Source organism: Gekko japonicus, unplaced genomic scaffold (genome assembly GCF_001447785.1).
Source record: "Gekko japonicus isolate JY-2015 unplaced genomic scaffold, Gekko_japonicus_V1.1 scaffold23, whole genome shotgun sequence".
NCBI classification, from domain to species: domain Eukaryota; kingdom Metazoa; phylum Chordata; class Lepidosauria; order Squamata; family Gekkonidae; genus Gekko; species Gekko japonicus.
Window position 1 is genome coordinate 356,696 of NW_015163094.1, and position 22,953 is coordinate 379,648.

Here is a 22,953-nt window from a genome sequence, read left to right on the forward strand (position 1 = left end):
TTCTATTCCCCCCCCTTTTTTTACAAAGCTCTTTGGAACTGCAAAGAGGGGCCCACAGCAGGAGCAATATTGCACCAGAAAAGGCCAAAAAAAGAAAGAGAGAGACAGAAAGACGATTTGGAATGACCCATGGAAGACCCTTCTCCCCCACCCCCTTTCCCCCATTTGATGATTTAAAAAAATATATGCATGCAGTTGCAATTTGACGCTGAATCAAACCCGCTCCCACCTCTTCTCGGTGCGAAATTGCAAATGGGGAAAAGAGGAGGGGGAAAAGCAGGCTCTTTTATTATCCCCCCACCCCACCCGTGGACTCCACAAAACCCTGGCGGCTGGTCTCCTTTAAGGCTCTTCTTTCTCTCCCCCGCCTTTCCTTCAATGGCTCGTGGAGACTGCCTGCGACTCGGGAAACTGACACATTGTTGCCACTCCTCCGGTCACCCTAAAGTAGCTGCCACTCTTCCCTCTCTCTGCCCCCTGAGGACCTTTTCTTTTTTAAAAAAACAAACGCCGGGGCGAAGCTTCGCCCAAGCGCATATCGCTTACTTTAAAAAACAAATGGTGTGGGGGGGGGAGCGGAAGCCTCAGGCTTCCGAACGGAAGTTGTTTCTCGATGGTGGAGAGCGATCAGACGGCGGGTACAGCGATTACAACCATTGTACTCAGGATACCACCACTTGGGGACCTAAGAGTACAATGGTTTAAAGGGCTTTGCAACGGTTAGGGACAGAAGGCAGATGTTCTACGTGTGAATGCCGGTAAGTACACCGATTGCAACCGGCACCTATACCGTTGCAAACGCTGCGTCTGAACGCACCCAGAGTGTTGGACTGGATGGGCCATTGACCTGATCCAACATTGGCTTCTCTTATGTTCTTATGTAGATTACTTATTTTACAGGTGGGAAGCACTGAAGCTGTCTATTCCCACGAATGAAGAGTAAATTCATTGCAGAGATTTCAAAGCACTTGTAGAGTAGATCGTTCAAGAAAAAGAGCCAAGCTGGCAGATGTGCCCACACACACATTCAGTCATTGTTTATTGCCTCATATGGTTTGTCGTTATTCTGCTGATGGATTGGCTCCATTCAATCAAGCTCGCTACCTCTGCATTTCTTCTGTGTATGACCAGCCTGGATACTACCTTGAGCCAGCCAGCAGTGTTACCACTGGTACTTAAGCTGAGCTGTGATTACCCTTACCTTCTCTGGTAGTTAGGGCAGAAGCCACGAAGCTGGGCCAGGTGATCTGGTTACCTGGTTACCATATTAGCAGCACTGTACTGGATCTCCTAGAATCAGGCATGTAAATGTCATTATCAAGCCATAACATGTGGCATTGCACGACTACTAAGACCCCTGTGGGTTTCAGGAACAAAAGAACCAATAGTGGTGTAAAATTGATTTCTACAATGGTCAGCTGACTCTCTAATGCTTGCAAATACTATTTTATCTACTACAGCTCAGGCCAGTCTTTGTGGTACTGCCAGAGCTAAGAGTTTAGCTAGAGTCAGGTGTAAGTCAGTATTCATTGTTCAATGAATATTTTGACACTGTGCTGATGTTCAGAATTTAGAGGTGAGAAATGAATATTTCTTACGTTTGGACTTCTACAGTGCTACAAAAGAATTTCATGATGGAAGTGAGAATTTCTTCTGAGCTCGTTTAGAATATGTATGTATGCTGTATCTGGATGTGTCCAAGAATATGTGGTTTGTAATCCTGAATTAGCAGCTAACATTCTGTTATTCAAAGGATGTTTCTTATTGTCATTGTTTTGATCTTTGCAAATAATTGTATACTTAGCGCTTGACTTTGTATGCATGGAGCTGTGGTGGCTCAAGTGGTTAAAGCGCTGAGCTGCAGGCTGTGGAAGGTCGGTAGTTCAGCAGTTCAAGACCCGAGTGCGCCGCATGATGGAGTGAGCTCCCGTCTCTAGTTCCAGCTCCTGCCAACCTAGCAGTTCGAAAGCAAGAAATTGCAAGTAGATAAATAGGTACCACTTCGGTGGGAAGGTAACAGCGTTCCGTGCGCCTTGGTGTTTCGTCATGCCGGCCACATGACCACGGAAATGTCTTCGGACAGCGCTGGCTCTTCGGCTTTGAAACGGAGATGAGCACCGCAACCCTAGAGTCGGATTCGACTGGCTTTCGAGCAAGGGAACCTTTACCTTTACCTTGTATGCATGGAGAGTGATACTTTTTTTTGGATGTGTATAATTAATATTCTTGATAATGAAATATCTTAAGTGATATCTACTGTAGCCCTGGCTTAGGTGCAGCTTCATATCTTGAGGCTCTCATAACATAATAAGATTGGGATAGAAAAATGCAGAGAGCATTTTGTTAACATTAACAATAGTTGTCCTGCATTCTCATCTGTCTCATGTAATGTAAATGTTGTAAGGTATTTTTGGCTGTGCACTTAAGCATATTATCCATTTTGAAATTTTGAAAAACTGAGGTAAATTCTATTTCTCTGTTAAAACAAATTTACTTTTAGCCCAGCCTAAGTACTTTGATAACTGTTTCTCTTTGAACACTGGTAACGTAAACCATTAGGAAAGTAAGTGTACACTTTGGTCACAGTAGCAAAGGCTTCAGTTGAATCCAGTAAAGAAAGTAGATTATTATCTTCATTCTAAGATTCATTGGCTTGGAGAAGGCAGAAAAATTGTGAGGGAAAAGTTAGTCTTCCTACAAGCCTGTTACAAATTTTACTTTAACAGAGCAGTGATACTCAGTGACTTGGGAGCCACACTTGGCTCTTTGACATGCCACCTGTGGCTCTTCTGAACAGCACTTCCCAATGTGACATCTCAGTAGAACTTGTGGATGACTGGTGGTTCCCACCTTGAAATAACTGCTGGCAGAGGAACTCAAGGACAGGTTAGCATCCCCAAAGTGTGAGCCTTATGCCATGGATGCAAGTAAAGGGCATATCCTCTTCAAAAGGAGACCTCTTGGCATCCCTCTTTGTTACTTGCTGCCACTCAGTGGGGTGGCAAGGGGGAAATGGCTGGAAAATGAATGGTGCAGTGTCACTTCTAGTGACTACCCCTTCAGGGTCATCACATTGCCAGTGTGATACTCTAGGATTTGGACAAAATGCTGTGGTTTTACCATAGAGTTTTGTCTGAATCCTGGAGGGTTTCGTTGGCAATGTGATGTCACTTTTCAGTATCCACTGAAAGTTACAGTACAGTGTCATATTCCTCCCCAAAGCCACCCCCTTCATTCCCCCCCACTATTCAACAACTCCCCCTTCTCTGCAACCTTTGTACTCTCATCTCAGCACTCACACAGCTCTCGGAACGAGAGCAAGGTAGCTACAGTAGAGTTGCAGTGATTTTACTTCCGTTTCTTCACAGCCAACTTTCTCTCCTCTGTGCCTTGGCATTCTCTTGCCTGAGCTATTGTGCTTCATCATGCTGAGGAGAGAGTGAGAAGGCAGGAAGGAAGTTTTCCCCCTCACTCCAGAACCACAAGAGCTGTCTAAGGTTCAGCAATGGTCATTAATAAGGTTATAGTTGAACATGTAATATTAATAGTTATACTATTGTACATGTGTGTTGAAGGGGGTGGCACACAGGGCATACAAGAATCATGTGACCCTTTTGGTTGATAGTAAATGTGCATGTGGCTCCCTGTAAGCCTTGGAGTGAGTATCACTGTCTTCGATGATTTATTTCATTTTGCTTCATTCATTCCAAAGTGCCTTACATCATTCCCTTCTGCGATTTCTGCTTACAACAACCCTGTGAGGGAGGTTAGGCTGAAAGTACATGACTGGCTCAAGGTCACCTAGCAAGACTGGGAATTTGTACCTGGAGTTTCCCAGATCCTAGTTTGACACTGTAATCATTATGCCACATTGGCTCTGAAGGAAAAAACAATGGAAACAATGAATTATTGAGCCTAAAGACAATGAGATATCTCTTTTTTGTTTCATGTTAATTGATTGTAGATATTTAAATTTGGTGAAGTTCAGTCTGAATTTGAAATAAAGGATACTGGGATAGTACCTGGTGAATGTGACTGGGGGTTGGGAAGATGGAGTTTGAGGATGGAAAGAAATCTCAGGTCTACTTTTTTGGCTTTAAAAATATCAGCAGGTATCTTCATACTGTGTAAATGTTTGTTTCATTTATACAAAGAGAGCTACTAATGAGGCAAGCCCCACAGTGGTTAAAATCTGACTGACAGGGTTGCCAAGTACTCTTCACTCCCTGGTAGGGGGTGGGAGGGAGCTCTCCAGGAATGCGGGAGCGGGGCAACGTCACCATGCGTGACATTCCCCAGCATGATGACATCACATGGAATTGACGTCATCACACTGGGGGTGCCACGTGGTAACGCTTTAGTATTTTGGACAAAACTCTATGGTTATCATAGAGTTTTGCCATGCAGCATCCCCAGTGTGATGATGTCACTTCCATTTGACATCATCACACTGGGAATGTTGTCTCATGTGGTTGGTGTTGGGGGTGGGGCATCTCCTGCTGTCCAGCTGTCCAGCAGTGGATTGGAGCCCGCCAAATTGGGGGATCCCCTGCTCCCACCTGGGGACTGACAACCCTAGTGGCACCCCACTTGTAAATCCTGCTTCCTAATTTTATATGTGTTTGGGGCAGGCTGCGTTTTTCCAGTGATATGGAAAATAGAGGCTGCATTCAGACATCACAAACAGTGCTTTGTTCATGACTGGCACAATCTCAGTTTGCTGACAGGTTTGTGATTTTCCTCCTGCCTCTCCTTACATACAGAGCTTGAGTAAAGTTGTCTTGGTTTCAGAAGTCTTCAATCAGACTCAAGTTTATCATGACACCCAAATGTAGGTGCCTGGACAAATTATTTTGTTATGTTTTGTTTCTCACCCATAAACCGGGATTCGAATCAAACTCCAGTTTGCTCAGACACCTGCCTTTGGATGTCACAGCAAATTGCAGTTTAATTGAAGGTTGCTGAAACCAAGAGGCCTTCAAATACTCTCTGGATACAAGGGGAGGAGGAAGGGATCATAGACACATAGTTGTAAGCCGAGATTGTGCACATCATGAGCAAATGTCTGTTTCAATGTCTCAGTTTGGCCACATTCTCTATACACTTGAAGGCCCTCTAACACTGTTGTTTTTTCCAGGGCATTCAAAACAGACACATGTGATCAAAACAGGTGAACCCTGGCTCTAATTTAAGCCACTTTCTCATGAATTCAGATGTACTCTTTTGTCCTTGCAGGCCAACATAAGATCAAATTCATTCCTGAGATGGTGGGGCCCATGTTAGAAATGACACTGATCCCTGAAACTGAACTTAGAAAAGCTACTATTCCAATCTTCTTTGATATGATGCAGTGTGAGTTTCATTCTACCCGGAGCTTCCAGATGGTAAGAATAATTTAATTACAAAGTCTAAACATACTTTCCTTGTTAAAAGCAAAACCTTAAGTTTTATGTTTTTCAGTACTGATCAGGTTTGCACAGTTTGTGCCCCACATGGTGGCTCAGTGGGAACTACACTACACCACACACACACACACACATACACACACACACACACAGACTCATTTTGGTGCCTGCCTATCTACAACAACACAAACCAGCATTTGGATGGTGTGTCCCAAGTTGTGGCAGCCAAATGTGAATGATGAATGATAATAAGTTGAATGATGGTACTTGTGACTCTTTGCAAGTTAAATTGTTGGATATGTTGTGTTCTGCCTATGTACCATATATACCTTAGCATTTACTTTGCTATGTCTAGAAAGATTGAAAGTTTGTACTTTGAATGAAAAGTTTTTTTGTATTGAACGTTTTGTGAGACTGTTGCAGTTGCAGTGTTCTGCACCAAATCTAAAGGAGACTTAAATCTAAGGGCAGATGCAGACTGAGACTCACAACAGATCCTCTGATTTGGCACATGTAACATTCACAAGCCACATAAAGTTGTGTTAGCACTGAACATCTGCATGTAGCCCTAATCACATGAATCCTCCCAGTATGGTTGAGCCCAAGCACACCATGTAAGGACAACTCTTCTGTATCAGACTGTCTAACCCAGCATTTTGTTTCCAAGAATGGCCAGCAAGATGCCCCTACAGGCTCACAGGTAAGTTGCCTTTCCCTGTTGTTCTTCCCCAGCATCTGGCACCCAGAGGTACATTGCCTCTAAACACGTAATTTTTATTTCAGCCATCATGGCAAACAGCTATGAATTAATCTAATTATTTTGAGATCACCTAAGCTAGTTGCTATCACTGCATGTTGCAATAATGAATTCCATCAGATGAGAATGTCTTTTGTGAAGAATTACTTTCTTTTCAGCTTTCTTAAACCTGTTTTCCAGCACTAACTAGTAATCTGATAAAAGATTCCTTAAGAATTAGCAGCTGTATAAATTGTGTCTTTTAGCAATAAAACGAACATCCACTTATTTATCCATCTTGTGTCATATAAAGAAAATGTGGCATGTTTCTAGAAGCCAAAAAATGGGGAGAAGGAACCATACAGGCAGCAAAATAAACAAATGAATAATACACATGATTGCTAACACCACACTACTGATGCAAATAAAGCACCCCTACCTAGAATTCTGTTATGACAAGCAGGTAATTTAGTTGGGACTGCCAGCAAAAAGGAACAAAGAATCTTTTTTATTGAATTCTAGAGGATGACAGTAAATTGTAAAACCAACGAGGCGACGGTGTCTCTTATCTAGTTGTCAGTGAGTGTTTTAACTTTTGTTTTCCCCGGAATCTGAAAATTAATAATTGCTACTTACAATGCAGAACATGGTTCCCGTAAGCATCATAAAAAAATTAGAAGCCCTAATTAATTCAAATCTCAAGTCATGGTGGGTGGCACGTGGATACTGGTGTGCAAAAGTGTGCTGAAGAGCAAGAAACTTTTAACTTCTTTGGGGAGGTGCAAGCCAGCTGGAGCAGAATTATCATGTAAATCTGTCTTTTAACAGTACATAACATCCCACTGCCCTCAGTAAACGTCTCACACAATTAATGGACTTTGATGAATGTGATAGACTTAAAAGGATTAGAGATGTTAACATCATACCTTCCTCTGAAGAGGTGTTAACATGAATTTCTAATAAGGATCTCAGCTCAGTGTCTTCCTTCTGGCCTTTGTAGTGAAGTTTAAGTATAGCTCTACCATGTGGACTGTGACAAATGCACTGCTCGATTATAACTGTGATTATTGAGTGACACACAAACAATGCCATTTGTATGCTTTTGAATAGCTTCTGATTGAGATGTTTCATTTGGAAAATGAATTGAAAACCATTGGCAAAGAGAGATATTTTACCCCCCACTAGATTTGCAGCTCTCAAAAGCAAGGTTGTTTATGAGGCATCCTGTTGCATCAAAATATATGGAATGTGTTTTTTAAGTCATGCTACAATAATGTCTAACCATCATGGAGCCAATTATGGACCTGCCACTAGCAATAAGATGTAGAAAAGGAAAGAAAATTGTAGGACAGCTGTCACATACCTGTTTATTATTTTTATTTTGCAGCTGAGTTTTACTTAACATTCTGGCATGTTATTTTACATATTTAGAGCTATCCTGGTGATTATTATGCAATCCATCTTCATACTTTTCCAAAAAAAAATCAAGAAACCAAGATATTACAGTCAGGGGGCGGGGGGACAGCTTTTACCAGTCAGCCGAGTTGTGCCATATGTGAAGGTTACAGAAATATATTTGCGTGGGCTAAAAAGGTGGCTAGTGTGTATTTTAAAATTTACTTCATAATAAACATTTATTCCTTTGGTGAGGTCACAGAGGGCAGGAATGGCTCAGTTTTCCATTTCCTTGCTTTTGGGCAATTCAGTTGTTCAAAGAATATTTCCCTGTGGCTGTTTCAGCAATTGGGGGGGGGGGGGGGGAAGTGTGCTTTGTCCTGTTGCATTGCAGTCCCGATGACTGGGCTCTCCTGGCATTTTTAAGCCGCCCATGTTAGGCTTTTTAATGGCAGCATCGTCCCCGTGGTAGATAAGAAGATGCTGTCACATCTAGCTTGGCACTCAGTGGAGTTTTTTTTGCCAATGCAAATCTATTCCTGAATTTTAAAAAAGTTCTTCCTCAGGCAAAGAATTTTAAAATATATAAGTAATGTAAAAATGTCAGTATACACTGATGTTGCAATAGTTGTGTGTGTATGTGTGTGTGTATTACATAGGTTTTTCATCCTACCGTGGTATACCTCGGTCATAAGAATATTGCACATGAAATACCATATTATGGATAACCCCAGGGGTGCATTCATTTCTAATGTGGTGTCTGTGCCTAATGTATTTCCACAGGAGCACACTGGAAGGCAATAGCAAATCACTTCTGCTCATCTCTTGTCTTGAAACCCCACTCAGTTGGAACTTCACAGGGCTGTCATGAGTTGGTTGCGACTTGATGGCAAACTTTACCTTCAGTAAGAGTATTGTGCAGAGCCTGAATGCAGCTAGGGGTATACTTTCCAGATAAAGACCCTGAGTCTTCACTGATTCAGCCTAGCTGGATTGTAATTAATTTAATTTGGTTTTTCTGTACAACTGCACATGTATCACCAAACCTTTTGATATTTCCATGTCTCATTGTCCCTGACTGCTTAGATTGTGAGTCCTTTATGGCAGGGATTGTCTTTGATCTTTACATACAATGAAACGGAATGGGGAAAGAAAAAAGGATAAATGCACTCCCTTAAAATCGGGATTGGTCAAGCTGAGCACAGTTATTACAAAACTGATAACAGAATATTGATGGTTTCTTCCATCAAATGAAGATTTTTTTAAAAGGTGGGAGGCGGGAGTGGCTTGGAAAGCAGCAAAAAGAGAAAGCACAATGGTTATGGGGAGGGAGAATATTCCAAGCATATGGAGAAGCAAGTAGACAATGATAGCAGAGAAACAATACAGGAAGAAACTGAAACAAGTTATATGAGGATGAGTCAGGTAAGAGAATGCGGTAACCCGGGTCCCCTGAGGTAATCATAGCCACTGGGAAAGAGAAGAACAGTGGAGGGGGGGAAATTTTGTACAGCAAAGAGGAGAGCAAAATAGGCAGAGTTATAACAAGGAGGGGAAAGGAATAGGCAACATGGCATCCCCAGATGTGACATCTTTGTTTTCTTGGCTCACCATCTTTTTAGCAAAGCCTGGGCAGCCATCTGGTGGAATGTTACTAAAGTTGGCGTTTGTAAGTGTTGTCTGGCGGGGGAAAGGTCCGTGTTTGAGGCAACTGTTAATAATAAACTTAGAATAATGTGTTGGGAACAAAATACTCTGTTGATGGGCCATCTGATCACATTGAATACAGCACCAGAATTACCCAGGATCTGTACTTCATGAAGGGGGATCTTATACTATAAGAGACAGATCCCCATTTTATGCCCCTGTTGCTATGACTGAGATGCCTCCTTGATGTCAGGCGTATGTCATGCAGACAGCTAGGATATTCACAATGCAATGTGTGTAATGGTTCCTTTGAGTTTCTTTGCATGAGCAAAAGCTTTCTAAGTTAATAGTAGTGCTGGTCTAGCTTTCACCATAATAAGTTCGTGTGTGTGTGTGTGTGTGTGTGTGTCTGTGTGTGTAAACTTAACTCCTAACCTTCTCTGCCATCCCCTTTTCCAAAACTATTTCTGGAAGGATTGGTTGGAGATCTCCTGGAATTACAGCTGATCTACAGACTACAGAGATACTTCCCCTGGAGAAAATAGGTGTATTAGAGGCTGGACACTGTGGTATTGGGACACCCCTCCCCTTTACAAACCCTGCCCTCCCCAGACTCCACACCCAGATCTTCAGGAATTTTCCAACCTGAAATTGACACCCCTAATTTCTGGCAGGGAAGTGAGTGGAGAAGGGGGCAGCAGCAGCAGAGAACTAATCTTTAAAGTCTGATTTCTCTTGGATTCTTCTCAGCATGCTCAGTAGTATCCATTGCAGCCAAACATACTAGACTGTAATGCCTCTCTGCTTACTAGACAGCGTTCTCAGTGCTTACAGGCTCAGTTCACAGGATTCCCAGTAGCAGTAAATAGTTCTTGGCATGCTCAGAAATATCCAAGAGTGCCCAGGCATTACAGATGAGGCCGTGCCTCTACTGAAGTCCTCCATATTAGCCGTCTCTGCTGCTGCTTCCTCTTTGTCACAGTACATTTTGCCAAATGAGAAACTGTGTGATGGTAGAGAGTGCTGGCACCAAAGCAGACTATTAGAAACTGGGAGCAAATTTTAGAAAGGCTTATAATGGCTCATTTTTCAAACTGGGGAAGTTTGTTTTCGGGGGGGGGGATCCAAATTTTTCTACCGTTAGCAGATAATAAAAATTCTTGCCAGCATTATTATTTGTTAGCTGATTTGACTTTAAGCTCACAGCTATCCTTTCTTCTCTATACCAGGGTAGCAAACAAATCATGTAAGCAGGAGGTTCATCTGGCAAAGTGGCGCTCCATCATAGAATCCTTTGCTGACTCATAAATCAGCACTGGGGCAGTCTGAATATGTGCATTCAGAAAGTTGGGGATACACACCTGTCAGTCCCGCTTATGTTGGCTGGTGATTTCAATGCTTGGACTGGTGCAACCTATGAAGAACTTTTCTTCAAAAGCTTTAAAAATCAGTCAATAAATAACTTTTCTCTAGTGCAAAGAAGATCCAAATATACCAATATCAACCGCCCTGAGCATGACTTGGTGGGGAGGGCGGTGTATAACTCTAACAAACAAACAGTGCTGGGAACTGAATAGCCTCTCTAATTACTAACAATGGGCAATGGTTGTCCACAGGTTGACATCAAGGGGGATTTTATGTGTATTAATCAGTGTGGTGCCAGCATTATTGATTACTTTATAGTCTCACCTAGTTTGTTTAATTTGATCGATTCACTGGAGACAACAGACTATATGGGTGGCAATCATCTTCCTCTGCAGTTAACGTTAAATATTTCACAAAGGGATTTTCTTCAATCCGCCACCTCTCTCCACTTAAGTCAGAATCAAAACAGACTCATATCAGTGTGCTGGAACACAAGAGAGTAAATTACAAAGGGAATAAACAGTGTAAAGAGCAATGTTGTCGAAGGCTTTCACAGCCAGAGTTCATTAGTTGTTGTAGATTTTCTGGGCTGTATGGCCATGGTCTTGGCATTGTAGTACCTGACACAGAGGACTCCATCTTTCTGTATTATACTTCTGAGGATGCGAGTCACAGCTGCTGGTGAAACATCAGGTACTACAATGCCAAGACCACGGCCATACAGCCCAGAAAATCTACAGAAAAGAGCTGTCCTAAAGTTTGTCAACTTAAGGCTAAAATCTCTATCTATTCCCCCTTAGAGATGAACTTACATGTAATGGTCAAACTGATAACATTCTTTCAACCACTGTACACATCCTGTGGCTCAATTAGCGATCTGCATGGCCAGAGCAGGCAAGATAACTGGTTTGATACTTACTGCAGGTCCTTAAAAGGGCAATTTGCTATATGCATCGGCAGTTTAAATCACACAATGACAGAGGTATACTTAAATGGACTTCCTTGTGAAAACGTGAACTCAGAATGCTCCTTAAAGTAAAAAAAAGAGCTGCTTTAACCACCTCGTTGAAATATTTAATTTGGGATTTCAAACAAAAAGATACAAAAATCTTCTGGGATTGATCGCAAAGGATCTAAACACTAGATCCTTCTTTTCTGCCACATCTCTGCCAGCTGTTGGGAGGCCCATTTCAAGGCCTTATTTGTGATTACATCTGCCAACAGCACCTCTGCCCAAATGACTTTCACACCAAAGCTTGAGAAATGGCCCCCTAACACAGTACCGGAAATTAAACTTTCAATATCTCAAATGAAATCTGGGAATGCACTAGGCCCTGACCTGGTACCTGCAGAGCTATTGAAAGCAAATCCTGATTGGTGGGCAGAGATTCTGGCACCAATATTTACACAAATAAACGAAACAGGAATTATGCCCTCCTTTATAGTCCTCATCCATAAAAAAGTGATCCAAGAAACCCAAATCATTACCAGTTCATAAATTTACTATCAATGGCAGGCAAATTATGAGAAGTTACTTTCCTGGACTGAGGATGTGAGAAGTTACTTTCCTGGACTGAGGATGAAGCCATTCTGGGCAGGATTCCACAGAGGAGCCAGTGCAGTTGATCATTTTCACAGTTTCCAGTTCATTGCTGACAAGTATACTAGCTCAAATGATGGATTGCTAGCTGTTGCCCTCATGGACCTTAGAGCAGCTTTTGACTCAGTGCCCATGGGACAAATTGAATAATTCTATTTATAGGCGTCTCCTATTTTTGATTAAACAACTATATGACCAGCCTACAACCCAAGTGAGATGTGGTTCATCCAGTGAACTGACTGGTGCTATCCCACTGAGCAGAGGAGTTAATCAAGGATGCATCCTTACCCTGTTGTTATCTAATTCATACCTTAACTATTTAATTCCTCATATCTCCAGAGATGAATTCAATTCACCTCGCCTGGCTCACACCAAAATACCCTGTCTCTTGTAGGTGGACGATACTGCTCTCCTGTCAAGATATGTGGTCAGCCTTCTCAAGCTTATAGGTTGCTTTGTGGTGTACTGCTCCAATGAGGGTTTAGATATTAATATTACCAAGTTAAAGGTTCTTCTCTTCAGCAAAAAATGAAGAATAACTACAAATAAGCAGTAGCAGATCAACCTATGGAGCAGGTGGACCATTTCAAATATTTAAGAACTATTTTTCCAGCAAATCTTTCTTGGAAGGTGCATCTGAAATCCGTTATAAGAGCTGCTTTGAACACTGGGAAGGCCATCTCAAGATTCCACTATTCCTCTGGGGGCCAATATGTTCCTGCAGCAGTTAAGGTACTCATCACTGGAGTCGTTGGGCATATGCTATATGCTGCCGGGGTGTGGATCTGAGCAGTAACAGACAACATTAATAACCCACTACTAAGATTCCTATACAATATCTTAGGAATCCTCAGTGTGTCTCTGGAATAGTTCTGAAAACCAAAGCTGTAGAGACGTCCTTTGAAGCAAAGGCCTGGGGAAGAGTATTTAATCTGAAATTTAGGATATTAAAATCAAACCCAGAAACAAGCTTCCTTGGGCTAGTTAAGCTAGATGACTACATAAGTGATTGGGATAGACTACTGGATTAGCTAGTTAAGCTGGACGACTTCATAAGTGATTGGGATAGACTACTGGATTACAAATTGTCATGCCTGGGTATTTTGGAAACAATGAGTAGTCAAGAACTGACCCAGCTCACCAGAAGATGTCTTAAGGACTTCAGTTATGAGAGCACGCTGATCAGAGCTCACAGAATGTGTTCATCCTTCTCAGTTGGCATTCTCCCTCCAACAAAAGTGCCAAATTATCTATCTGAGTTTACTACTCCAAGGTATAGAAGGGCTTTTATGCTAGCATGCCTGAATGCCTTAACTTCAGCAATGACACTAGGAAGATTCAGTGGAATTCCATATTCAGATAGACTGCAATTGTGGCAGCAACAAAATTGACTCTGTAAACCACATCCTCTTCGATAGTCCTAAATTCTCAGAACTAAGAGCTGAATTGATTTCCCCATTATTTAATCAGAACTCTCTTTCTCTAGAAGCAAAATCATCCTGGCTACTCAGTGAAAAAGATAAACAAACTACTATGTGTGGCGAAATTTTTGGCAGCTGTTGTTAAGTTACATGATAACTAACTTTTAGGTTCTCCTCCTGTGGGGTGAGGGTTTGCTGTTTATGACTTAGGTTGTAAAAACAATAAGAAGTAAAGAATCTTTTGCTGTTTCCCCCATTTGGAAATAGTGGAACTCGCAACCTCTGATCTGTATCTCATATAGTAGCAATAATCAGTCCATGCTGATAAATCAGATTTTCCATTATAACCACATATCTACCTTTCTGGATCAAAACCATGAGCAGTTAGTATCTGTGTTTTAAGAAGATACCACATTTACTTCATTTGGTCTCACAAATGAGACCAACATGGCTGCAGCATCCTTAAATCAGGGCCTGCACTCACCACGGGTCCCATTTGTGGAGCTGCAGGGGCAGGGAGGAGATGGCAAGAGTAGCCACAGTGGCTCTTGCCAGGGCAGAGGGGGTGGGCCAGCAATGAGCGTGGGAAGCTGGGGCCCACCTGGCCCAATGCTGGACCTATCAGAGAGTCTGGGGTGGCTGGTGGGGCAGGGGCACCCCAGCTGCTACTTAGGGCACCATGCCACCCCAGCTTGCCCTTATTTTTGGTGTCGTGCTTTTTATAACTACATATCTACCTTTCTGGGTCAAAACCATGAACAGTTAATATCTGCATTTTAAGAAGATACCATGTTTACATCATTTATGAGACCAACCTGGCTGCAGCATCCTTAAGCAAAACTTCATGTAGTTTGCATTTAGTTTTCACATGACTGACAGATTTTGGGTGTCATCAGAATGTCAGACATCTTTCATAAAAAAAAATAAAAATAAATTCCATCTCCATATACTGGGATTATTGATATTCAGCCAGAGAATAATTTCTCCAGTATGTGTCTGGGTTTTGTATCTCATTAAAGGATCTGTGAAGATTTGTGGCTTTCTTGTTTACAGTATTCCTTTTAAATTACTGCTTGGCATGCCCTTGCACTACAGGATGCCCCTCTCAGCTTGCACACTGCAAGGGGTGGCTTGGATTATTCCTCCTCCTCTGATTTTAATTTCTTTTCTACACCCATCACATATATTATACTTAAGAATTGCATTGCTTCATTGGGGGCACAGAAGGCCAAGTAGCAATATTTTCTGAAGTTGCATTTTAATCTGTTCTTATGACTTTTTCATTTTGTAGTATCTTTTCAGAGTTAACATTTTAAAGCAGCAAAAGCATAACTTATTGTATGGGGCACACAGAGGTCATAAGCAAACATGCAGTCATTTGGTAGACAGTGGCAATCTTTATATTTGCAAAGAAAAATGCCAGTTGATGTTGGTATCATCTGGTTGAAAGGTTATAAAGCTGGGAACCCCTTAGGTTGACATATAGTCACAGGTAGTGGTACAACGGTTTGTCTCTCTCTTCTGTAGCTCCTGTTCCCTTACCATTCTATGCCACTATCCTAACTCTAGTCTCTTCATCCATTTCCAATATTCTTCTGCCCACTGATTTCAAACTTTTTGGAAACCCCAGTAACGGTGTAAAGAAAACCTGCAAGTGTGTTTAATTTGTATTGGTATATTCAGCGCACTCAATTTTGGGATAGATACTGAAAAATGACTAGGAAACAGAAGGTAGTATAGAGGAAGAGCCAAGGTTGTGCATATTTCACTTAGATTTCACCGTGGTTTTCACCATCATATTGACTATCATCTTGTAGGTGTACTTATAAATGTCACATAAAGTATCATGTTGGCAATCACCATTTGGAAGAGTTTATACCGGGCATATGAAGATGTTGATAGACAGTATCATGATTCAAGAATGAATATGTGGAATTGCTGGAGCAATGACTCTAGTATGGTGCAGTTGCTCACAAATGGCATATGAATATATTTGATTATGGCTTACAATGGACTGATGCATGACTGAATACTTCAAGTGAAGCTAAGGAGGTCATGTAATATGTTGTGACTTTTTCTTTCATCCCTATTTCACTACCAACTATTCAAACTGTTTGGGTGAGTTTTGGCTGTTGCAAGTGTTTCTGGGCTCCAAAGATTTAATTTTCATCAAGGAATGACAAGCAGGATATTAAAACAATGTTCTTCCATGGTGGATTGCCTGTGCTTCATATACTAGAGATAAATCTTTTTTTTTGTAAGTGTTCTCTGCTGTACAGTAGCTGAAATGTATATGTTTTATTATCATATATTTATTGTCCCTCATAGTAGGAGTGCATATGCTTGCCATATAATTTCATTGCTTATACTATCTGTAGCATTGCATTTGTAAATTGTTGATTGTGTTGTCATCCCTTTATACCACCCTGGTGCTGTAAAAGAAGCTTTAACATATTTTCAGCTTTGACTATATGCATTAGAGGCACTTTTGCATTGCCAAACTACTTTTAAGAAACATCAGTTTAAGTGATTCATGCCTCTAATGTATATACTGTCCCAGTGACAAGTAAGCCCCAAACGTCTAATAATTTTGAATTATGCACGTCAGACATATTTGCATAATTTATTATGACATGAACATTTCATTCTTCATTAGAATTTAAAGGGCTTTTTCCAGCAGGGGGAGTGGTGGTTGAAAGAAAGGAGATGTTAAAGGTGCAGGGTGAAAACTGTGAGTTGTTATTATATGTAAGCAAAAGAACATGGTGGACATGGAAGAGCACTGGAAACTACAGGGGCTAACATATTCTTCCATTTAGATTATCATCAGCATCTACATCTTAGGAATCTTTACCTTCGCTAGACATTTCTGTCATGATATTAAGATTTTTCTTTGCATCTATACATTTTTAAAGCTGAAACAAGTTGTTTGCATCTTCTTTATTACCATGCCTGCTTTCTTATGATCAAAGTCATACATATATCCTAATTAAATTTCCGCAGATGCATACAGATGCAGGGTTTCCCCCCTGTAATTCTTTCTTATTACAGAAGGATAATTTTTATTTTATTAAATTATGACCAGGGAGGGAGACTGACAAGTGGAATCTTCCATCTAGTCTCACAGTAAATGCAAACATGCTGTCAGTGATACTTCAAAGGCCTTCTGAGAGGACTATCATTAATAGATAGAGCAGAAGGAAATCTGACTGGAACAGATTTGGTCAATCACCTTGTTTGTTTGGTACAGAATATATCAAACTCTCAGAAAAGGAGGGCGATGACTTCAATTGTTTTTTTTTTCTTTGTAGCTGTTGGTGAGCTTAGTGTGTGTGTGTGTGTGTGTGTGTGTTTATGCTGGAAAGCAGGGCTATTTTGGGGCAGGAACGCACAGGAACGGAGTTCCTACTGGCTTCAGAGTTGACCACACCCACTACAGCCAAAACCTTTGTGTGCATGGCTACAGAGGGAAGGCCTGGAGAGCTAACCCCCCGGGGACTCCGAGGCGGGTGGGCCAGGGGCCCCCTGGAAGGATCAGGGAGGCATTTAAATGTCTCCCCATGCCTTCCCTGGCCTGTCCAAGGGCTGGCTTGCCCAGGTGCCCTGTAGCTGCGGGGCGCCTGGGCAAGCCAAGGGAAGGCATGGGGGGTGGGCCAAGGGAAGGCATGGGGTGTGGCCTAATAGGCTAATGATCTGTGGTGTCAGGGGTGTGGCCTAATATGCTAATGATCTGTGGTGTCAGGGGTGTGGCCTATTATGCTAATGCGTTCCTGCTGGGCTTTTTCTACAAAAAAAGCCCTGCTGGAAAGAATATGTCACCGACAACTTGTGGCTTCAGTTACTTGTCATGGTGATGCTACCACCCAATATCAAATGCTTCAGCTAGAAAAAAACATTTTTTCATCACTGGGATCATGTTACACCCCTCTCTTTAAGTTCCATTATTAGCTCTTTTCTGCTTCAGCTTCCAAATGACTTTGAAGCTATCTATTAGATGTGTTCTGAGGTGAGTCAACTTAGCCAATCCAAATAGATGTTAGCATGCTCATCCAACTGAATGATGCAATTGGCAGAACAGTCTAAGGTGTTATATATCATCAGTAATGGGGCTTTGAGATGGCTTGCATTTGTTGCTATTATAATTATTGCAAAGGACATTGTGTGCCCTGCTCTGAGTGTTATTCTCCACCTTTTATTCCTGTAATCAGCCTTCTTATTTAGATTTTCTTAAAGAAATTGCCTAAGCTCCATTTAACAACATAGCCAAATATTTCCTGAACTGAAAGATCCTCATAGGGTATAGCAAATCATTATGCCTAGCTTCATATCAGAGATCTTATACCATTAAAAGGCAATCAAGCTTAAAAACAATGGTTAGCCATTTCATTGTGATCTTCAGTGAAGCTATGACCTATTGATTTGTACAGTAATAAAATGAAATATTTTTCCTGTGCTGATTTACCCTCTTTCTGTTTAATTATAGTTTGAAAATGAGATCATCACCAAGTTGGATCATGAAGTAGAAGGAGGCCGAGGAGATGAACAGTATAAAGTGTTGTTTGAAAAAATGTAAGTGTTGGTGAGCAGTGGAATTTGTGTTGAAACAGTTGAGAGAGTTAGCAGTTAGGCGACAATACACTTTGCAGCCTAGCAATAATTAAAATATGTTAATGATTGAAATATTTAAAATTACACCTAGGTTGAGGGCCTGCTTCCAAGTGTAATTAACAAGTTTTATTTTTGTTTTTTGGTTTTTTTGTAATTATTTTTTCAGTCTCCTGGAGCATTGCAGAAAACATAAGTACCTTGCCAAAACGGGTGAAACTTTTGTTAAACTTGTGGTTCGTCTGATGGAGAGACTTCTAGATTACAGAACGATTATGCATGATGAAAACAAGGAGAATCGCATGAGCTGTACTGTCAATGTATTGGTGAGTTAGAAGAAGTATGGTGGCTACATTTATAATGGATGGAAAATGTTTAGACAATCAGCAGGATCCTGCTGAGAAACACAGATTTTATGGTTTTGATTATGTTGTTGGAAAATAAGAACAACAGCTTTTAAAGGACAGGGTCATGAAATTAGAGGCACAGAATTTAAATTAAATAGAAAAAATAGATGTTATCCTTATCATGCTGCTTAGAAAATTTTAACAAATTAATAATTATTTGTAGAGTTTTTTTCTATCTTAATTTTGAAGAACTATGCATATATATATATATGGACTGCCATGAGGGTGTATACAACCAGCTTTTTTGAGGTCTCCTCACTTCACTCTACCTCATAATATTCAGCTCTAATTTCATTTTCCTGAAGATGAAATAGAGGATTATACAGACTGTATAATGAGTTTATCAAGACTGTATAATGAGTTTATTGACTATTTGATATTTTGAATCCTCACTGGTTTACGTGGTTAGAATAGGATGGGGAAACTTCAGAAATTGCGGAAGTGTGCAAAGCTGGTTGGTTTTTATATCATAAACATTTTATAGCTTCTACATCTATTCCTTAATCCATCTACATTAGGTCTGTTCCTGTAATTTGAGTAAATTCAGGTTACTATCATTTACACAGGAGGCAATTTCTTCGCTGAACTTTGTTAAATATCCAATGTCATTACAATGTGAAAGTACACTTTTAGAGAATTACTGCAAGGTTTCTGGTAAAATATATAACTTTAGCTTCTGGCAAATAGCTCTGCTGTTTTAAGCATGGTGACTACATTATTAAAATAATTTTTTTAATATTGTTCTGAATTATTAATCCTTATTGTTTTTAAATGTTTTGGTCAAATACCCTCATCAATGTGCTGCGTTTAAAAGAGCTAGACATTAGACACTGCCATTGATACCTTTGTTCTGTATTTTTGAGAAGACCAACCTCCTCTTCATGATGTGACTGAATGTTCTTACATTATTTTGGCCCTAAAAAGCAGCTGCTGGTGGGGGCTGTTATAGATTAAGGGTATGGTCCAGAGGAGGGACGATTAAGGATATGACCCCTTGATATGACCCCTGTACTAAATGTTCAGTTAGTAAAAAGTCACGGCAGACTGTTAAATTTACCTGTGTTTCAGTACAGTTCTAAAGAATAAATCCTTCCATATTCTAATCAATATAAATAAATTGATAAATTAAGGGGTATAGATAATTTTGTATCTCTTATTCTAGCCCAGACCTGCAAAGTGTACTGGCTATGCAAGGTAGCTCACCTCCTTTTTGCTAGGATGGTCTTCAAGCATCTGGCAAATTACAGCCAATTGCTAGAAAGCAATGTTTGGTGAGTCCCAAATCGCACCGGCTCATCAAGATTTATTGGACACACAGAATATGCTTAATGCACTACATAAATAGTAGATGCTAGTATTAGATAAATAGGTTGCAGGAAGAGAACATGCAATAAATTTTTGTATTCAGGAGGACCGAATAATCGAATTTAAACTGGGTTTTTACAATATATGTTGCATGCTTCTAACTTCAGTACACTGATCTCAAAGCATGCAACAGGTGGCATGAAATTATTGGTATTGCATAACAGAAGGCTGAACTATCATACAGAAAAGAACATTTGCATCAGAGTTGTCCTTTGGAGCAACATTTTTTTCTAATCTTGGCATGGGAGAAAATTCTTGAAAGTTGCCACTGATAACGGGACCTGTAGAATAACACCTATTTGCTTTTAGAAGAAGCTGCCTGCTGTTCGGAGCAGAATTAGAATGACAAGATCTTGCTTCCTGAAAGATGACAAGAAATGAAAACAACAACAACCCAGAACTAGGAACAGTTCCATTGCTTTTGAAAAATATAAAATAAATTAGAGTAGTTTATCAAACTGGGAAAGTTTAGGAAGTTTACTTTCATTGCTATTCTCTATAATTTGTGTTGGCTTTGTTTGCCTTTGTTTCTAATTCCCACATTCTCATTCCTCAAGTGTATTCATCTGTTTACAGCATAGCTTTTGCTGCTATAATCCATCTAAGTTGCAATACATGAAAAAATCTGAGGGGCCTCAGCAGGATATTATGCCATATAAGTCCACCCCTACAAAGCAGCTATTTTCTTCAGGGGAATTCTTTTTTCTTTTTTCTTTTTTTTAATCTTGGTTGTCTGGAATCACTCAGCTTGACTGTCTCTATCCTGTATATTGTCTTGAATGACAGTAAGATACTGCTTGCCATTTACCTCACTAGAAAATGTCCAGCCCTACAAGAGCTTAGTTCTTCTATCTCATGAAAATTCCCAAATATTTGGGGCCTTTGGGATAAGGAATGGTAACCTCTAGCTTTAAAAAAAAAAAAAAAGATTATGGATGGCTTGTCCCCACTTCACTTCAAATGTAGTAGTATAATTGTTGTTCCTGAGAATGCTGATTGAACATTGTAAGGTTGCATACCAGGTCCCCGCTAACATTATTCTGTAGGAATACACACATCATCTGAGTAGATATTGTATTCATCTGTATAATATTTATATGTTTGTAGGCACAGACATAGGGAGACACCTAGTTAATTATATTGTATCTCTTGCATTTAATTTTATTAACCAGCACTTTCTGCCTGTCACAAAAAGCCTACATATGTAATTTGTGACTCTGAAAAGTTACAAAATACTGAATTTGTTTGCCCTTAAGTAACATGGGCCCCGGTCACACAGGCCGAATATCGCGGGGGGAGGCATGGCTAATTGCCCCAGAGGAAACTAATGTGCGGCCGCCCAAGCACACGTCCCGGTCGAGGTCCCGTTGTTCGGGGAAAATGCCAATCAGATGGGTATCCTGCAGCGCGGCACAGAAGCCATGCCACACGATCGCACTAGCAATCGCATGCGCTGTTGGGTGCTGTTGCGCAACCTGCGGAGACGAACAGCGGCGGGCGCCGGATGCCACATAAATCCACCAGGAACACGATCAGACACCCGCCCTTGGCCCGCAGTTTCAGGAACTCCGCGTTTTTTAACTCCGCACCTTTGGCGGGGAGCCACAGGTTCGCCATGGGAGCACTGCACTTCCCAGATGTTGGAGTGAGATCGTGCCCGGAAAATCCGTGGGACTCCCGTGCCTCTCCTGCGGCAACTTTGCCGTGTGACTGGGGCCATGACTACTTTACTGGAGTATCTCTAGTTGTTACAGTATGCCTACAATTAGAGTTCAACTCATAAATCACATGATACTTTAAAAATATAGACACAAATGCAGAAATAATGACACGAGACATGTCATGCGGGAGCGGTGGCGCATGGCATTAAAAAACCTGCAGGTTAATCTAGCCGAACTGCCGATGGCAGTTCGAGTCCCACCGCGGCCGGGGTGATCTCCCGGCCCTTTGTCCCAGCTCCCGCCCACCCAGCGGTCCGAAAGCCTGTATGGGCAAGTAGGTAAATGGGTACCTGCTCCATACAAGCGGGGGCCACCTTTCCTCCGTGATCGGTGTGAAAAGCAGCGGCAATGGTGTTAAATCGATGACGATAAGGCAAAGATGGCGGCGAGCCCGGAGTAGGGAGACCAGTGCCTGAAGAGCATGACGTGCAACGAAGACTGGAGCCGTGCAACGACTGACGTGCAACGAAGACTGGACAAAGAGTCGAGCTGCCTCGTTCGTGTTCTGTGGGGGCCATCTGCTGGAAAAGAGCTGCTAATGCAGAGAATCTGTACTTCAATCACTGGACATCTGCGCCCTTGAGGAAAAAGAACCACCATTGAATCCACCACCAAATTCAAGAAAGATCCTGCTGTTAGGTGCCTAGTTAGGAAAAATACCCTCCCCTCACCATTGTACCCCTAGCTTAGATAAAATTGTGTCTGTAAACCGCTCTGAGCCTCATGGATAGGGCGGTATATAAATCGCAAATGTAATGTAATGTAATGCAAGCTGTTTACTGTCTTTTACAAAACAGTGTAACTAGTAAAAAAAATCCCAATATTTATTCAAAGCTTTCTCAAAGGCTTCTGTGGAATTCAAGGTAGCCAGGGCTACACAGACCATAGTGATTTAATTCTATATTTCTAATCGTATGCCTTTTAATATCCTTTTTGTCATCATGCCTCAGTAGCACAATGTGGCTTAAATCATCTTTGCCTTCTGAATTATTTCCAGGCAAATATTTCCACGCATATTATCTGTGACAATATGCAGCAGGTACAAAGGCACAAAAGGGCAGTTTCTGGCTCCACACCAAGACTAAATTTTCCATCAGCAGAGGCAAACTTTCCTGCCTTCTCTCTCTCCCTGCAGCTCACTGATCTCCACAAAAACTGAGGAAACTGAGGAAAGAAATTAGGAGGGGTTGCAGCAGAAAGGTGTGTGTGTGATCAGTTGAAATTGCCAGTTCAATCACCATACATTTGAAGAAATATGGTAAATCAAATGGAAAGGATTCATGGAG

The 22,953-nt window shown here is 41.2% G+C and overlaps 1 protein-coding gene across 1 annotated transcript in view; it reads left to right on the plus strand.

The window, feature by feature from the left end:
• Positions 1-22,953, plus strand: part of LOC107106402 (dedicator of cytokinesis protein 1) — a 288,943-nt gene that overhangs the window by 134,316 nt on the left and 131,674 nt on the right. Inside the window, exons 7-9 of the mRNA XM_015406534.1 lie at positions 5,236-5,384; positions 18,053-18,138; positions 18,344-18,500. Of these exons, the coding sequence (XP_015262020.1) occupies positions 5,236-5,384; positions 18,053-18,138; positions 18,344-18,500 (392 nt within the window). The remainder of the gene's footprint in view (positions 1-5,235; positions 5,385-18,052; positions 18,139-18,343; positions 18,501-22,953) is intronic.